The 19,139-nt window shown below is 45.2% G+C and overlaps 1 protein-coding gene across 1 annotated transcript in view; it reads right to left on the reverse strand.

Moving 5' to 3' along the window:
• The window catches only part of KIF5C (kinesin family member 5C), a 164,198-nt gene extending 145,528 nt beyond the window's left edge, over nt 1–18,670 (reverse strand). The window contains exon 1 of the mRNA XM_029225565.1: nt 18,126–18,670. Within this exon, the coding sequence (XP_029081398.1) occupies nt 18,126–18,251 (126 nt within the window). The 5' untranslated portion in view covers nt 18,252–18,670. The remainder of the gene's footprint in view (nt 1–18,125) is intronic.
• Nucleotides 18,671–19,139: the final 469 nt, after the last annotated feature.

The raw sequence follows: 19,139 nt of genomic DNA on the forward strand, positions 1-19,139 counted from the left end.
ATTGTATTCTATGGAATGCCCTAAACAGCCTTGCAGATGGAAATCACAGCAATAACAGAGAAGCTGATTCTGACCATCATATATAATTTGATATCAATGCAAAGACAAGAAAGAGAGAGAAAAAAAATCCTCCATTTTCAAGGGTAGCCCTAGTTTACAGCTACCTTCTCCTACAGCAGTCCCAAACTTATGCCTCAGCTCAGAAACACCAAGTTAAACAAAGCTAAGCGTGCTGATTTATGGCAGGACTGCTTGAGGGAGCTGGGGGGCTCGGGTCTCCAAGAGGCAGAGAATGTGGGTAGCTCTTCCTACATTTAATTGATATCAAACCCTTTTATCAGGGAATAACTCAAGGAACTAGTGACCTAGAGAAACTCGAATTTAGAAAATGCTGTGCACCCAAACATTCTCAATTCCTGGTATGAACCAAAATAGCAAAATCAACATAGCAAACAGTTTAAAGCAAGGACTCTGAGGCCAGTGTGCCTGGGTTTGAATCCCAGATCCACAACTTACTCTTGTGTGACCTTAGGCAAGTTACTTAACCTGTGTCCCAAATTTCTCATCTGTGGAAATGAGGAGATGGGTTAGGACAATAGTGGCTACCTCACAGAGTGGTACTGAGGATTAAAATAAATGGCTGAATAAACGTAAAGCATTTACGTGTTTGTTAAGTCAAGCAGATTTTGTGATACGCTGTCACTACTCTGTTAGAATTACAATATTTCACAAGCAAGCAGGGAAGAATATAACCTCATTGGTGTAAGAAGAAAATTACTGGTCATCAAACAGGTTCCTAAAGGTCTCTGAGAAGAGCAGTAACACAGAGATTGTCTGTAGTTCTGCTAATGAGACGCTCTTATCAACTGATATTTATACTGAACACTAGAGTTGTGTTTGGGGTGGGGTGAGGCAAATAGAAAATAAAAAAACAGGCTATTCTTAACCTTTAAAAGATTGAGGAGTTTTCTCTAAATATGGTTCTCCCAAGCATCCAAGTTGAAAGGCACTTTCTCTCTGACCTCCCACACTCACTTTCCAGAGTAAGCTCCATCTACTGAAATGCAATTTAGTGCTGAAGAAATTCTGCCAGAATTAAGCCACTTTAGAGGGTTGTTTTCTATCATCTCTTCCCTTAAAATAGCAAGATCAACAGACAGCAACAGACATGAAACTACTGTTGTACAATGAGGAGCCTTTGACATATACAATATCCCAAATTAGACCATTCTTACCAACAATGCAAAATTCTTCCAGGAAGTGTCTAGATCATCAGAAAAACATTATGCTAAATGTGGTTTAAGCTATGTATACTTTACTGTGTGTCAATTCCTTGAAATTTGGTGATCCACACATGAAAAAAACCTTCATCCCCTAACTATTGGGGTTAAACAAGATATATTAATCCTTTTAGATGACAGATCAAGGGACCATAACTGTTGAACTTCGTCTGGGATAGATGAGAACATGCATGTTTTGCATTGTACCACCAGGCATACCCGCCTTCGTGGGAACCTGAAAAGGTTGTTTGAGGCCAAGGGATACATGATTTAAGGAGAAATGTTTCGTGGGTGTATTTCTGAGCCAGCTACAGGCTAGAGTAGAGTTACCAGTCAACCAAACCAAGTTTCAATTCCTCTAGCCCCCTTTCAAGACCCTCCACATCTCATTCCTTCCTGTTTATTCTAATCTGACCACCTTGCTGCTCCTCTGTCCTCAAGCCTCTTGAATGTGGCTTGCAGGCTTCCTCCAGTCCTTGAACACACAGTGATCACATTGAATAACTTTCCTCCCCTGTAAAAATTCTTACCTCATCCTTCCTTTTCTCTTTATCTCCTTCTGTGTTCTTTGAGCTTTATACCATGAGTATGCCTTAATTTATCACTTCTATAAAACCTAAAATTTAATCAGAGTAATAGGTAAAGTTTTCACAAATAAGTTTCTTAAATAAGTGGTATTTGACACGATAATCAAGGCACCCCAAAAAAGTGACTAAACCTATTCAATAGAGAGCAATACTTTGTATTCAAAGTCATTTTCTAAGAAAAGGAATGTGTCCTGTCTTCTCTAGTAAGATCAGAGAATAGAGACACCCAGGAAGGGGGCCCACAGCACTCTTTTCCTCTCATTTTCAGCCTGGCCCGAGTTCCTATTCATCTTGCTTTTCTTTTTGTTTACCTTACCTGGGTTCTCGTGTCCCAGCGCTGGGTTTGCCCGTGATGCCCACAGGACGATGAGCCTGGTTGGTGGGCTACCCCAGAACTAAAGAGCATGCTGGTGCCTGGATGTATAGAACCACTAAAGCATGAAGTCATGCGTTTTGCATGGTGCCACCATACCTCCTGGAAGGATGGACTCCTACAAGATGCCCCAGGTCATCCAGCAAGATGTATCCCTACGTGAGCTGCTGTTAGGTTAGACAAGGTCTGAAGTTCATCCAATGTCACAGCATGAATAATTATATCTGTGAGCATGTGAGAAGTGCCTTGAGTTAAACATAAGTGTAGATCACCACCTCCGAGCAATTCCTCTGATGAACGTTGGGAGGTGGACCAACACTTCCAAGTCCTTCCTTTGTCTTTAAAGCCCAGGAGGCTCCCCATTCACCAGCCTGACCCCAGAAGTGCCCGATGCCAACAACATTCCAAAGTAAAACAGATCACTGAATAGTTATACTTTTAGTTTAAAATTCATATAAAATCAGAGGAAACGCCTGGAACAAAACCCAAGACACATGAATCCCAGACCACTGCTCTATAAATTACCCTCTCAAATGATTATCTCCTTTACCTTAAAAATTAATTCCCTGCCAGATGGGATACTCATATATCCCCAGAGGCCATAGGGATGGGTAGACCCCTATAGAAAGCAACAGGATAATACTGAATAGGATCAATTTAAATATTCACAGCATTGGGTCCAGTAAATCAACTTCTGGAGAATGTATCGTCTAGAAATAACTCAGCAAAAGGTAACAGCTCTGTGCATGCATATGATCACTAAAGCATCACCCAGAGCAAGGGGAGATGAGAGCTGAATGAGCAAACTGTGATCTATCAGCCCAAAGCACACTTAAGTCATCACTGAAAATTATAACCATGAAGATATTATACAACATGGAAAGCCATTTATGGAGTAGGATTTGGTTTTTTCAAAAAAGGCAGAATTGTATATCTATGGTATACATTTATTTTCCAAGGTGTTAAGTGTCAACCGAGAGAGGAAAAAGGAGGATACAAAATAATTAACGTGGATGATGTACGGTGGTAAGTTTATGGCTGATTTTGCCGTTGCTGTTCTTTCATGTTACCATCATGTGAATGAGCCTTTCTGCCATTTACAAAGGAGGAAAAATCAATTCTGTGCCAACCCACACAAACAGGGACATAAGTAGGGGTGGAAAAGTTTCCAGCTCCTTCTCCAAAAAGCTGTGTGGCCTTCACCTGCAAGGTGACCTCTCTCCCAGATGCCAGGACAAAGAAGAGGCACCTGTGAGCGACAAAGGCGGCGTTGCCTAGGTTTCCCACAGCAGCGCGGCCTCCCCCTGACGTCCTCCTAATGGCAGCTTTTGTTCCGCTGCGGGGAGGGACCTCATTAGAAGGTGCCTGCGCTGAAGGGGAATGTATTTTCAGGACAAGAGGTCTCATCATTCCCAGCATTAGCGACAGAATGGAGACAAGGTAAGCAGCAAATTTGCCATCACCCTGGCGCTCCTTGCCTGGAAATTAAAATCCGCCGGCTGGGGAGGTCGACCCAGCACCCAGCGGAGGGTAGGGCGAGGCCCGCCGCCCCCGGGGGCGGCTGCGGCTGGAGCCTGACGGCAGGACGGCATTTCCAAGACGAGGCCCCCTGTCACCTTTTGGTGTTCTCAATGTCACCCACGCAAAGGCATCACAAATCCGCATCACAAACCCGCTGCAAATGGCTGGTACTTAATTACAGGATGCGGGGTGGAGCACAATCCTGGCGGCGGGGCGGGGGGGGGGGGGGGGGGGGGGGGGGGGTGGTAGAGGAGGGTGACGCCCAGCTACAGCACACATCCCTTATCAGGTCTTTTTCTCAACCATATTTAAAACAGAAATCTCTAAAGCGGCTCTGCAGAACTGCAAAGTAACTGAGGATAAAGAAGCAAATTTTACATTTGCAGAGCAGATTCCTACCCCAGCTTCGAGGTAAGGATCAAACGGTCCCCCTGCCTGAGGTTTCCCAGAACACCACTGGATGTGCTTTCTCTCTCTTTTTAACTCCGTCACGGTTGTGCTTCCTCTTCTCTTCGGACACTCACAGCACACTACTTTTTTTTTTTCCACTTGCTTCCGCCCATTGAGTTAATTATATACACGGTTATTGATGGCAGGGATCTTGTCTTACTTATCACAGGAAGTCCACAGTGCCTAGCACTGACCTTAGCATACAATAAGCCCTCAATATGCCAAACTGGAACCAAAATTAATAAATGCAAAAACAATCAGAATGCTAGCATCTAAATGTTACAGCAGCACTGTCATAGAGAAACATATTGCCAATAGAAATATAGTGCCAGGACTTCCCTGGCGGTCCAGTGGTTAAGACTCCTCGCTTCCAATGCAGGGGGCGGGCGGGGTTCGATCCCTCCTCAGGGAACTAGGATCCCACATGCCGCATGCCACCACCAAAGAATAAGAAGAGAAAAAAAAGATATATATATATATATATATATATATATATATAGGTATGTATGTATATACACAATGTCAGACAAAAATGCAAGCCACACATGTAACTTTAAATTTTCTAGTAGTCACATTTTAAAAAGTGAAAAGAAAAGCGGGGAATTTATTTCATCAATGTCATTTAACCCGATACATCCAAAATGTCATCATTTCAACATGAAATGAATACCAAAAGAATGAATTAATATTTTTCCATTCCTGTGTTTTTTTGGTACAGAGCCTTTGAAAGCCAGTTTACATTTTACATCTCCTACGCACCCCGAGTTGGACAACTGCACTGCAAGTGCTTCATGGTCACGCGAGGCTGGTGGCTACCATTTTGGACCGCACAGTACTACAGTGAAGCTCCAAAACGTCCACAGTGCAGAGAAACACCTCTGTAGAAAGGGAAACATTTTCCATAGTAATAAAGAACTCATTTAAAGTTTTACATTGACCTATATGTTACCTCTTTATATTTGTTTTTAATAGAACGAAGGAAGTGAGTATTAGATAGGTATATATTTTCCCCTTTCCAAACTTGTTTAGATAAATGTCCAGATCAGAAAATATTGTTTAAAATACATCCTCCACAGGGAACTATATTCAATATCCTGTGATAAACCATAATGGAAAAGAATATAAAAAAGAATGTCTATATGTGTATAACTGAATCACTTTGCTGTACAGCAGAGATTAACACAACATTGTAAATCAACTAGACTTCAAAAAAAAAAAAATTCTCAAGCCAGTCTTTTCCAAGAGGCATATTCATTAAGGGAAAGTTAACAACACACATGAGCGAGCAAGTGTTACTCTAGGATACAGTACTTCAGGTGGGGATTTTTTCCCACTTGTTTGAGCAGATAATTAGTGGGTTGTGTTGTTTAGTAATTATTACTGAAGAGCTAAACACTTCTCTTCTAAAGTCTACTTTCACAAATATTAGATAAACAAACTATTAGTAGTTTGAAGACGGTTTCGATGCTATCGTGATGACATTAGTACCAGGGGCCCTGGAATGCCAGAAGCCTCCCCTAACAGTCAGCCGCCTTCTCCCCCTGGGCGGGCGAGTTTGCTCTACACAGGAACAGGGATACAGCAGGTGTCCAAGCACCACCTGGGTAGGGCACTAGCACCCATTATCCCAATATCAAAATTGGCCAAGGCTTGGGCAAGGAGGCTTGTGTGGTCTTCCTGTTTTCTTCACCTCACCACCCCACCGTCCCACAGCCCAGCCTGTTCTGAACCTTAAGACCAGCCCACAGGGGCCCGAATCTGTGGGCCCAGACGAACTTATCCATTCAGCAGTGGATGATGCTGAGATGGAAAAACAGCCAGCCCCCGGGAGCCAGCCCAGGAAGCCAGACCCTGCAGGGGTCAGCTTACCACAGAGGCCAGATAGAGGAAGGAACTGACCGCCTCCCAAGGGATTCTGCCCACCAGTAACCAGGACCAATAGAGGTTTGGACACTGACCAATCAGATTGGCATTTGTTCCTCTCTATGGAGCAAGAGGTGCCATGAAAGAGGAGCAGAAGTCCGTTCCCCCAAGGCTACCCCAAGTTTCTGATGTCAGACGGAGCTGTTGTCTACCCAGGTTCCCAGATGAACATCAGTAATCTCTGTGGAGTGAGGGACCCGATCATTCATTCAGTAAAAAACTATGATATAACCTCCTCAGAGAACTGAAGCAGGCTGTTCTTCGTTTCCCCTTGAGAACAAATGAGACCTGGGAGTGGGGAGACGGCTCTGTGAGAGAGCCTGGGAAGAGTCCCTGAGATTTGCTAGCCCGGAATTGGGTGACCAAGCTCTTCAAACAAAATGCTCCTAAAATAACATTACTGATCTGCAGCTCTCACGACCATACTCTGCAGGCAAAGAAGTTAAAGCATCGATCGTGTGGGATTTGGTTTATTATTTGCACTTTTTCTCTAACCTCAACTCCTTTCCAAGGTTTCTTTTTTTATGAGAAAATGCGTAAAAAGAGAACTACAAACCTTTTTCCTTAAAGTATTGTGTTACACTGAATTCTCTTCTCACCTGCTCACCTGGCATGTTTTCCCTTCAGCTCTGTGGATTTATTTTCCAGTATTCAATTCACATCAAGGATGAGTATGCACTGACTGAAAAGATAATAAATACTAACACACCAAGACACACCTAAAAGAACTGCTCTAAACGTAGTTGGTACCGATTTTATAAGGGTGGGTACTGAGCTTAGAAGACAAATGAGTGACGTGTCCTGCTTTGCTGACGTTTATGCAAGCCAACTAAAGCAAGGGGAGATGCAGCAGTGAGGGAAGCTATAAAGCATGTTGCTCTTTAAATAGGTTTTGTGGGTGATTCTGCAATGCTGGCATTGGTTTATTAAAAAGGATAACTAGGACATTACTACTGTTAAGGGAGATGTGCTGGACATCTCGATTAGCCCTGATTGCTCTGTGTGTGTTTCTACTGCCACACATGACTCTATAGCAAAAGCCTCCCTCCCTCTTGTTTCAAGGTTGGTACGTATGAGCATTTCTTTTCCTCCACACTTGTAATCAATAGTACCTAGTATTCTGATCTGAGCAAACCAACTGTAGAAGAAACTTATAAGGCAATGGGAGGAATTTGTCTGGGTATTTGACATTAAGGAATTGTGCACATGTTAGCTGTGATGTTATTGTGGTTTTAAGAGTCCTGATCTTGTAGAGATATCTATTAAAGTTTAGGGATAGAGTAATGTGAGACATCAGATTTCACTTTAAAATAATTGAGTGATTTGGGGAGATAAGGTTAGGGGTGTATAGAAGAAATAAGATTAGCCCATTTGTTGATGATAGCTAAAACTGGTTGATAGATTCATGGGGGTATATTTTGATATTCTTTCCACTTTGGTGTATGCTTGAAATTTTATATAAGTTTTTTTTAAGAGTACCTAGTAATCAAAGGAAAAGGAAAAAAAAAAAAGCTCTTTCTAGGGCTTTTTTGGGAGGGCTATTATATCCCTTCTCAACTTACCATTGCCTGGAAGATATCACAGGCCATTCACTGTTAGCTCCAAGAAGAAAGGACACGTCCATCCTAGTTTTCTTTAAGACTACAATCTTGACCTCTATCTCTCGCTGTCTCAAGGGACAGATTTCGCTTTTGATCACCTCCAAGGAACAACATCCTTTAGGATACTGAAACTGACAAGAGACAGCCAACAAAATCCTATGGTTTACATTAAAAATCTGAAGACACTGCCGTGTTCTGGATCTATGGGTTAACAGTGCATGACGAAGCACACGCTCTTGGTAAGAATTTAATTTAGCTGAGGTATGAAGGGATGTCTTATGAGACAAATTGGCACCAACCCCATGGAGTTTGCCATGGGGCAAAGAAATGAGAATATAAAACAGAAGACAATTCACCATCTCTACATTGCTCCCCCTCAAAAACTGTGGATACCTTAAAATCATCTATATCCTTTTACCCAGCAATCCCAATTCTAGGAACGTATTCTAACAAAAAATTGGGCAAGAGCACAAAGAGATGCATACACCGATGTTTATCACACCTTTGTTTATAACTGAAGAATAAAACAGAAGAAAAACAAATGTCCATCAGTAGAAAATGGTTAAAGTACTGATTAGACACATATGGAATTATATACAACCTTTAAAAATGCTGATGTCTGAGGTATACCGTTAAGTAAAATGCTGGGTTTCAAAACAGATTTTATAAAATCATATCTTCATTTAAAACAAAGTATGTTTCCTATAGAATAGAAAAGAGCTGGAATAAACAATAAGATGTTAACAATGATGTTTTCTGGTTCATAAAATTAACAGTGATTTTAACCTTCTCCTTCATGTTTTTCTGCACGGTCTGAGGTCTTTTCAGTGAGCATATATCAGGACGCCTGAAAAAGCTATTTCTTTTAAGACAACAACAACAAAACCATGAAGATATCCAAAGCAGGAAAGAAGTTACCAGAGCTAGACAGAGGTCAAAGGTAAAAATCCAAGCAAATAACCCCAGGCTTGGACATCTGACAGCCCAGGAGGGTCGGCATTCTTTCACTTCTTTCAAATGACATCTTGTACCGAGCAACTACTCTATTCCAGCTACTAGTCCAGGACTTGCAGATGGAAACGAATGGCACACACTTCCTGCCCTCCAAGGGGTTTAGTCTAATTGGGGGAAAGGACACTTATACCCAAATAAATGAAATGCAGTAGTGGGGGAGGTCTGACAGGAGTCCTGCGTGGTACGAGGGGTGCAGGGAAGAAGCATCTAACCTGGCCAGGGTGGCAGGGGGGAGGGGGAGAGGAGCTGGTCACAAAAGTGTTCAGAAAACGCACCATGGGATGAGATTCTAAAGGCGAGTGGATGTTGCCATGCAGGTACACTTTGAGGACGGTCATCCCAGGCATGTGGGATGTGGGCAGCTGTGGCGGCGAAGGGCAGACATTGAGAAACCTAATATTTTAGGGGAACAGAAGCCCAGACGTAACATAGGGTCGGGGGTGAGGTTAGGAAGGTAGGTAGGGCTGGGGGATGGAGGTCTCGAATGCCCCCACTGAAGCATCTGGGTTCCAAATGAACAAGACTCTCTCCCCTTTTTTTTGGCCGTGCCACGTAGCATGCAGGATCTTAGTTCCCCAACCAGGGACTGAACCCTGCAGTGGAAGCGTGGAGTCTTAACCGCTGGACCACCAGGGAAGTCCCAAGACTCTCTCCTTGATCGAACTTTAGTCAGGCTCCGCTGAGCCCTCTTCTCAACTGGGCCTTGACCTTGGACTTCCATGTCTGTCCCTGCAGAGTCCAATTTGAGCAAGACTCCTGCTAAGGCAGTTTAGAGAGAATCCCCACCACCGTCAATATCTAATCACCCTCAATACTGCAATACATGTATCTTAAAACGTTGATATCTGGCCTGCCTGCAGCAAGAATCCTATTAGGTCAGTTCAGCAAGAATCCCCCTTACCTTTCATGTCCCCTCTTAGTGACTGTCCATCCACCTATCCCCCCACCAACCTGCTCCACTTGTACTTGAGCCTGGTTTCTCTTCCCTATTGCAGTACTATAGACCCCCTACTACAATAGTCTTCCTTACTATCTTTTACAAGTGTGAGAATAATTTTTTCTTTAACACAACCTGAAGGTACCAGCGCACCTGTGAAGGGTCTAAGGCTTTCCCCAGATTAGTCAGTCTGACAGGTGTGCAGAGAAATAACCATTGTGGGTCTTACAACAGTGTACATTTTCTGAACCAGGCACCGTACTTGGCAATCTACACACATTAGCTCATGTAACTGTCACAAGGTGGAGAGTGTTATTATCCCCATTTCACAGGCCGGGAAACTGAAACAGCATGGTGTAGCAATTTGTCCAAGTTCTTAAAGCTAAGAAGTCGCAGAGCTGGGAAATGATGGTCCTGGGCTGTCTGCCTCACGTCCAAATTTGGTGCTGGGGACAGTAAGATGAATCTAAAACTCTATCTCGCAAGCTCTGCAATATTTGCAAATAACCACAAACTCAACATCTCTCTTCCTACTAAAAGGAACTTGGTTGATGTGCAGGAAATGGGTTAAGGGAGGAGCTTTCTCAGCCACAAAAATAGGACTCTATGGAAAACCTGAGAGAAATCAAGTGAAACTGGATCTGTCAGGGAGCTTTTTTTTTTTTTTTTAACTCAAGAGAAACCATTAGGGAGGATGTAGTTTTGTTTTTGCTTGTGTAACAAGTAGACACGGGTGAGAAACCTGAGGCCGGTACTAAAGAGAACCCAAAGGTGGGGGAGGTTTCGTATTCTGAAGGGAGGAGAAAAGCCAAGGATGCAAAACACTGTCATTAAACAGGGGAGTTAGGCCAGATGAGCACAGGTGGAAGCAGAGGGAAATCCCCAGTGATGCCCAAGTTATTTAAGGAAATGCAGAAATTGGCATTTAGGGAGACTTGATTCCAGGCAGGGAAAAGGGGAAGACAGAACTGTCAATCAAGATACACTTACTAAGCAACAAGAAAATGACAGATAAGGGGACAAAGACGTAAAAAAAAAACAGCTCCTGCTTCTCAGAAGCTTGCAATTTACATGAGGAGGATATACACACGCATGCGTGTGCACACACCTATGTGTGATCATTGCAGATAATAGGAACAGCTGATATAGTCTATGAGTAAATGGAACCTGAGCTCTGCCTTCCAATGGTTAGGAATTCCACAGGTAAGAGGAAAAGAGTGGCTATTCCAAGCAGGAGAATGGGGTGAACCAGTTCCTAGGAAATGGGGATGCAAGAAGGGCTTTCAGGGGCTAGCCAGAGTTAAGGGCAGTAATTTTGGGGGGCAAGGCTAATTCTGAAAATGAGGAAAATTAAAAGGGGAATAGGAAATGTGGGAGATAATTAGCATTTATTGAGCATTTTCTCTGTGCTAGACCCTGTTTTGACCACTTCATTTCATCCCAACGACCCTGTGAGATAAGTAATTATCTCCACCTTAAATATGACCAAACTGAGGCCCAGGAAAGCTAAGCAACTTGAAAAATGCTCCACAGAGAGCTAGTGAATCCACACTCCGTTCTCTCTGACCCTCCCCGCTGCCTCTACCAACCCCAGTCATTTACATAGCATCGACTGTGTGCTCACCACCAACATGAGTGGCCTCCAGTGACACATGCCAGGTTATAGCTACTCTCCTGTGTTCACTCATTCCAGGGTTTCAGAGGGTAGGTTTACAGGAAACCACTAAGTCATCTAAACATGTGACATCTCATGTAAACATCCCTGAAGTTAGGGCACAAGAGAATGAAGGACTGATATATCTTGACACTACTAAACACTACTGTTAGTATTCACTAGACACAGTGACTGAATACATTCTTTAAAAGGCTGGCTTAAAATGTTACCGCTTTTAGGTGGGAACACAAAATGGTGCAACCACTTTGGAAAACTGGCAATTTCTTAGAGTTAAACATATAGTTACAATATGATCTATTGTAGTAATCCCACTCCTGGGTGTTTACCCAAGAGAAATTAAAAATTTATACTCACACTAGAACCTATATTCAAAGGTTCATAACAGCTTTTTTCAGAATCATGCCAGATTGGAAACAACACAAATGTCCTTCAACAGGTGAATGGATAAACAAACTGTGACAAACTTGTATAAAGGAATACCACTAAGCAATAAAAAGGAATGAACTATTGATACATGCAACAACAACAACCTAAACCTCAAAGGACCCAAGCTCAAAAAGATACTTAAATTTATGATTCCTTTTTTTTTTTTTTTTTGCGGTACGCGGGCCTCTCACTGTCGTGGCCTCTCGCGTTGCGGAGCACAGGGACGCACAGGCTCAGCGGCCATGGCTCACGGGCCTAGCCGCTCCGCGGCATGTGGGATCTTCCCGGACCGGGGCACGAACCCGTGTGCCCTGCATCGGCAGGCGGACTCTCAACCACTGCGCCACCAGGGAAGCCCTATGATTCCATTTTTATATATACAATTTGGAAAAGGCAAAAATTATACAAAGGAAGAACAGATAAATGGTTGCCAGGGGTTAAGAGAGGGGAGAAGGTTTGATTACGGGTGGGGGGGTGGGGCGGGGCATGAGGACTTTTTTTTTTTTGGAGTGATGAAATTTCTTTGTATCTTTTTTTTTTTTGCTTTGTATCTTGAGTATGGTATGTGGAGGCAGAATAATGGCTCAAAAGATGTCCACACTAATCCCTGGAAGCTGTGAATATGTGAAAGTTACAGGATAAAAGGAACTCTGCAGATGCAATTAAGATTGCTAATCGGCCGCCCTTATATCAGGGAGATTATCCCCGATTATCTGACTGGGCTCACTGTAACCAAGTGGGCCCTGAAAAAGTGAAAGAGGGAGGCAGAGGAGTCAGTGAGAGAGACAAGCCATGGAAGAAGAGGCAGGAGAAATTTGAAGCATGAGAGGGAATCAACCCACTGCTGCCTCCTAAGGTAGAGGAAGGGGGCCATGTGGCCAGGACCTGCGAGTGGCCTCTGGAAGCTAAGAACAGCCCAGGCTGACAGCCAGCAAGGGGATGGGGACCTCAGTCCTACAACCACAAGGAACTGAATTCTGCCAACAACCTGAATGAGCAAAGAAATGAATTTTCTCCCAGACCCTCCAGAAAAGAACATGGCCCTGCCAACACCTTGCTCTTGCCCTTGTGAGACTCTAAACAGAGAAACCAGCTGACTTGATGGACTTCTGATTGTCGACTGAAAAAAAAAAAAGCACAACCTAAAAGCTGAGAAATATGTTTTATTTAGGACATTTACTGAGGACTATAGCCCGGGATGGCAGCCTCTCAGATAGCTCTGAGGGACTGTTCCAAAGAGGTAAAGGAGGAGTCGGGATATACAGGAGTTTTTGCAGGGGAAAACAAAACAAAACAAAACAAAACTATGTAGTGGAACATCAAAAGATTACTGCTAATCACAACAAACAGACATCTCAAGTTAATGATTTTAGTGCTCTTCTATGTATGGGAAGATGAAAGAGTCTGGGCTAAGGAAACCATTCCTTCGATATGCATCTTAACTATCTAGGGCCAGTATTCTGTTTTTCTATGTCCTGAATTCCCCTCAGGGGGCACCATCAATGGCCGGCGACATCCTTTGTCCACATGACCTATGGAAGCTGTGTGATAATAAACTTGTATCATTTTAAGCCTTTACATTTGTTGTAATTTGTTACAGCAGCAACAGGAAACTAATACAGCATAGCTACACAACTCTATGTATTTTTCACACCCCTACAATAGAACTATACACCAAAAAAAGTGACTTTACTCTGTATAAATTTTAAAAGAAAATACTCTTGCTTTAAAAGACCATTGCTATGGACAAAAAGAAAAGTTCTAGCCATATTTCTTCACATCTTCAGCCCATAATCTCCACAAAGATAACTCAGGCTTGGAATTTGGTCTCTGTCCTAGCTCCTGCCTTCCCTGCCCATCCACTGCCCAGAACTAATCTAAGCTCCTACAGCCTGAGGCCACTTTCCACCCGAAGGCCAGCTCAGGGTTTATAACTAATATTTTGCTTTGGCTTTCAAACAAGTCAGAACTTACATTGTCCCAGGGAAAGCACCCATGGTTAACAACACCTGCTTTCCCAGGACTGCAAACAAGAGGAAAGCCCAAAACTGAAGGGTATAAGTCCATTTCAAAGAACCTCACTGAGAACTCTCTAAAACAGAGTTCCAACAATACAGATGCATCAAAACCAATAGGCAGAGCTCAAAGTAATGAATGACTCACGCGGAATTTTAGCAGCTAATGGAGGAGTATTCTGAGAAATGCTGTAAATCCAATATTTTTCTCTGAAGAATTAATGTGGAGTCCCTAGCCCCGCCCTCCACTTCTAGCTCACCACGAGTATCATTAGCACTCCTAATTTTTAACAAGGCTGGATACAGTTCTTTCCCAATTTTCTTATAACATTTAAGTGTATTATATGCTCTCTTACCAGGCCTGCTCAAAAGAATAGCACATCTCTTTAAACTTATTTTTTAACTACCCCCGACAGCCTACAGTCAATTAAAAGTCCATGAAATCAGCTAAATACATCAGAGTTAAGATTTCTAGGCTCAACAAAGAGATCAATAAATATTTATTAAGTGCCTTCTATGGGCAAGGCCCTGGGAAGTACAAAGAAGCAAAACATGGATGGGCCTTGTCTCTACACATGCCTTACAATGTCATTAAACATATGATCAAAATTAATAATAATCTAAGGCAAAAAAATCAGGAGATCATATACAGAATAAATGCTACAAGAGTTCATAGTGGGAAGAGACTGTGGCTGGAGCAGTCAGGGAAAGAAAGCTCTGCACAGGATGGGGGGGGCGGGGTGGAGCAAGAATGGTAGAGATAATCCCTCCAAGACAGGACATTTCTTAAAAAAGAAAAATCTAGAAACTCCACCTGCAAAATCTCCCGCTTAGCATACATCTCCATAAGAAATGAACAAGACGTTAAAGGAAATAAAATCACCCCAGTTTCAAAAACAAATAGAACGTCTGGGATTCTGAATTTGGACTCACAGATAACTGCACAGAAATTCATTCTTCACTCATCTCTCTTGGGAGTGAAGGTGACATTTCTGGATGGCTCTGGGCTTCTTTGGTCATCCCCACAATCTCTGTCCCTGCAAGCAAGGAAGGGAATGCCCACCTAAGGCAGTTTCCACCTGCAACTGAGCCATGTGGGATGGTTCCTACTGAATTGACTTGGGAGCCATTCTACTTGGTGTACAACGTCGGATACAGCCTGCCAGAACTGTCACTTCCTTTAGTTACACATTATTAATTAGGAATGGGAAGGGTCCTAGCACATGCCAACAGAAGTCCCAGCACCCTTCAGCATCTGGCAGTCTTCTGTTCTGTACCACACTCACTGAAAGATGTGTAAAACCGTGTTCATAGCAGCTCCATCCATAAGAGCCCCGAAGTGGAAACTATCCAAACAGTTACCACCAGTTACTAGATAACTAAATTGTGGTATATTCATATGAGATACTACAGAACAATGAGGATGAACAAATTGCAGCTACACACCACAACATGGATGAATCTGACAAGAGTAATGTTGAGCGCAAGAACTCACACACAGAAGTGAACATACTGTATGGTTTTATGTAGATAAAGCTTAAAAAAAAACTAAACTTATCTATGGCATTAGAAGTCAGAATAGTAGTTACCCTGAGGCAGAGGGAGTCAGTGACTGGGAGGGATGCTAGGGAGAATTCTGCAGTCCTGAAAATGTCTGTTTCTTAGTCTAAGAGGTGGTTACAAGGGAGTGTTTATAAAAAAAAAAAATCATCAAGCTGTACACTTATGAAAACACTTTTCTATATGAACGCTTTATTTCAAAGAAAAATTTACCTTAAAGAAAACTGAAAACTCTCTGTTGTATTAAAGGATTATAGTAAGGGACTTCCCTGGTGGCGCAGTGGTTAAGCATCCGCCTGCCAATGCAGGGAACACGGGTTCGAACCCTGGTCTGGGAAGATTCCACATGCCGCGGAGCAACTAAGCCCGTGCGCCACAACTACTGAAGCCCGCGCACCTAGAGCCCGTGCTCTGCAACAAGAGAAGCCACCACAATGAGAAGCCTGCGCACCGCAACGAAGAGTAGCCCCCGCTCGCCACAACCAGAGAAAGCCTGTGTGCAGCAACGAAGACCCAATGCAGCCAAAGATAAATAAATTTTTTAAAAAAAGGATTATAGTAAGATGATCATAAATGTTAATCTACAGTTGAAGAGCTACATGTGTATTCACATCCACAATCTTTTGTTTAATATACTTATTTTATATGGTGACTTTGTTTTTACTTTATTCACTCAATAACATGAATATGTAGACGGGAATTAAATATATACTCATAGTAGTGTCAAAATGAAAGAATAACTGTAAGATTAAGGATCTCTGCCTTGCACACAGATCAAAGGGATGATTTAGTACTCCACTTCATTAGTCCTGGTATATCACCCTTAGAAGATGGAGGAAGAGGAGGAAGAGGAAGAAGGAAAAGGGGAAGAAACAACTTCAGCTTTTCTTTAAAACCTCTGAAAAACTAGGGTCATCAGACCATGTTCTAGGGCTGCACAATTACTTGTTAAAAAATTGTTACAAGACAAGGGGCAGGGACTAGATGTCCCCAGTAACTCCCACTCTATCTAAACCATAGCGAGGCTCAGGAAATAGCAAGTCAGACTGTAGGCTGACCCTAGCTTAGAGGTGTATCCCAACACCTCTGCCCCATCTGCCCCATGTACCGGCCAGATATGTCACTATCCCATGTCTGCCATTAAGTATAGAATCTTCCTCATCAATAATTGTAGCATACATCTTTTCTTCAATTTAACACTAAGCAGACAGAAAACCCCTCTTTCCTGCCCTCTTAGGTCAGCTCTCAGGGTGAACTACCATCCCCATAGCATTTGGAGGTCACGGTTTTCTGATGGCTGTGAAAACTGGGAGGAGAGAAGAGGGCGTCGAGAGGAGCTGCCTTCCTAAGGGAGGTACAAGATGAAGCCCTGAGGCCAGAGCCTTGCCTCTGTTCCCCTCGCGCGGAGAGCGCCTGTCTTCCGGTTCAGCCAGCATCTGCCAGTGCTCAGGTCCATAACCAGGGACCGTGGCACAACCTTGGCGAAGATGCTGGGACTGCTTGGGCCGGCAAATGTCGGCCTCTGGTGCCTAAGAAAGGCCGGGCTGACTCGGGCAGAGACCCTAAGTAAATTGTCACTTGTCAATCACTTGACCTAAATACACCAGCCACTGGGTGAAATAGGAGGGAGGGGGTTAGTCGGAGCATGCTCAGTAAACGGGATGACATCACTTAATCAATGCTGAGGCCGAGAAGGCTGCATCAGCAGCCTCGAGCAGGCTGCCAGGAACGTGTCAGCAGGGATCGGGAGGCTCCCATTAACTCGGTCCCTCCCCACGCGACTCGCATACAAAGAGGGCACCATCAGCTACACACGCTGAGGACAGCGGAGGGGGAAGGGCGGTGGGGCGGGGGGAGGCTGGCTTATTTCATTTGACATATTCCTTTAAGAACTAAAACCCAATGGTATTCCCTCCCCCCCACCAGCAGCCCCGCTGCAGAAAGAGCCAAGTCTGCGGAGGTGAGGGAAGGGGGGAGGGGTAACGTGGGAAGGGAGACCAAGAGGGAGGGGGACCCCAGCCACACAAAGTAACTTCCTTGGGCACAGAGGCTATTTGGTTGCGCTCCGGACCCCCAGCCCCACAGACGTGGGCGCACAGCCTCCTCTCCACCCAGCGTGAAGCACACCCGAGGATCTGCGGACACCAGGTGGGGGTCGCCCTATTGCGACCGAGGCCCAAGCCAGGGCAGCCTGGGTTGAGAGGAAGCAGGAGACACCAAGGCCACCAGTGTTCCCCCATCCCCCGCCTTCCGCGTGCAGAGCAAGGAGGAACGCCGCGGGGAGCCAATTCTGCACAGCTGTGGGAGCTCCGCGCCGAGGCTAGGATTTTTCCAGTACCTTGTTTCTTTCACCAAGCTCGTGAGAAGAGGCAAAGTGTTCGATAAATTGAACCAATGCCTGTAATCATTTGTGGGTTACACGTGGGCTTGAGGGTAACCTGAACACACTACCCACGCGGTGTGGCCAGGGCGGGGAACAATGGGCCCACTCGGGCCCGCACCCCAATAACAATGGCGGCGCCGAACACTTCCTCGCCCCCCACCCCGACCCCCGCCGCCTGGGTCCCGCCCCATGGTCCCCAGTCGACCCTCCACCGGCCCAGGGGGAACTACGGGGGGGGCAGGGGATTTCTCGTTAAGTCCACCCTAGAGGGCAGCCCCGAGGGGATGTCCGAAGGGGTAGCCCGAGCATCTCTGCCTGATCTGGGGCGTCAGGGCTGCGGCGCGAAGCAGCAGGGGAGGCCAGACTTCCCAGCCACTTACCCCGATCACCACGGTCTCATCGCCTTTAAATTTGGGGATGAATTTGTCCCCGCGGAGGATCTCAGCTTCGTTGAGTGGCCGGAACCGGCACATCACTTTGATGCTGCATTCGGCTGGATCCGCCATCTCTGCCGGCGGCAGAGAGAAGGGGCGCGGGGATGGGCGGGGGGACGGGGTTCCGCACAACTAGGGAGGTGGTCGAGAACCGCACCGCCCGCAACGAGGCCGCCTCCCGCAGCCTCCGACGAAGCTTCTCAGCAGGTCATCGCGAACTCGGCGGGCTGGGCAGCTCTGGCCGCTCCGAGACCTGGTAGGTGGGCAGTCTATCAACCTTTGGCCCGTCCGGCTGCACACCTGCCTTCCCTGGCCCTGCCCTGGCCCTGCGCTGCGTCCCGGGACCACCTGCCCAGGACCACGCGGCGGGCGGACGAGGCGATGCGCAGGGAGCAAGCCTCTCCCGGCTCAGACCTCCCGGGCTCCTGCGAGCTCAGCCATCCTGCATCAGCACCGGCGCGCTCCGGCGCCTCCCCGCCCCGCCCCTTCGCCCCGCCCTCCCTCGGTCCGCCCCGGGACGGTGACGTCACTGCGGAGATCCGCCCCGCCCTCGCCCAGGCTCCACGAGCGAAGCGTCCTGGGACTTGTAGTCGTTGCACCTGCGGGTGGAAGGACAAGGATGCTTGGAGTTGGCTTTCAGAGACAACGCTGGTGCCCCGGGTGACACCTCTGAGAGCCTGCAGGTCTTGGCTGGCTGCCCAGGTCAATAACAGGATGGATGTCACATCCAATATTCCCGGTTAAAATCTCTATAAATAACCAGGTCTATATCATCTCTTTACATCGTTTCATGATCCCAAAGGAAAATCCCCTCTTAAGACAGTGTCCAACCAAACAGTTATGAAGCATTTTCTCTGTGCCCAACAGTTTTTAAGCGTCGTGAGGAAATCGGAGGGAGGGGGGCAATGAGATTTGCATGAATATTTGAAGTCAGTAACTCCTGAAAATGCCTGTACATAG

The sequence above is a fragment of the Monodon monoceros genome, unplaced genomic scaffold, assembly GCF_005190385.1.
Source record: "Monodon monoceros isolate NGI ecotype Baffin Bay Population unplaced genomic scaffold, NGI_Narwhal_1 Super_Scaffold_16, whole genome shotgun sequence".
In the NCBI taxonomy this organism is placed as follows: domain Eukaryota; kingdom Metazoa; phylum Chordata; class Mammalia; order Artiodactyla; family Monodontidae; genus Monodon; species Monodon monoceros.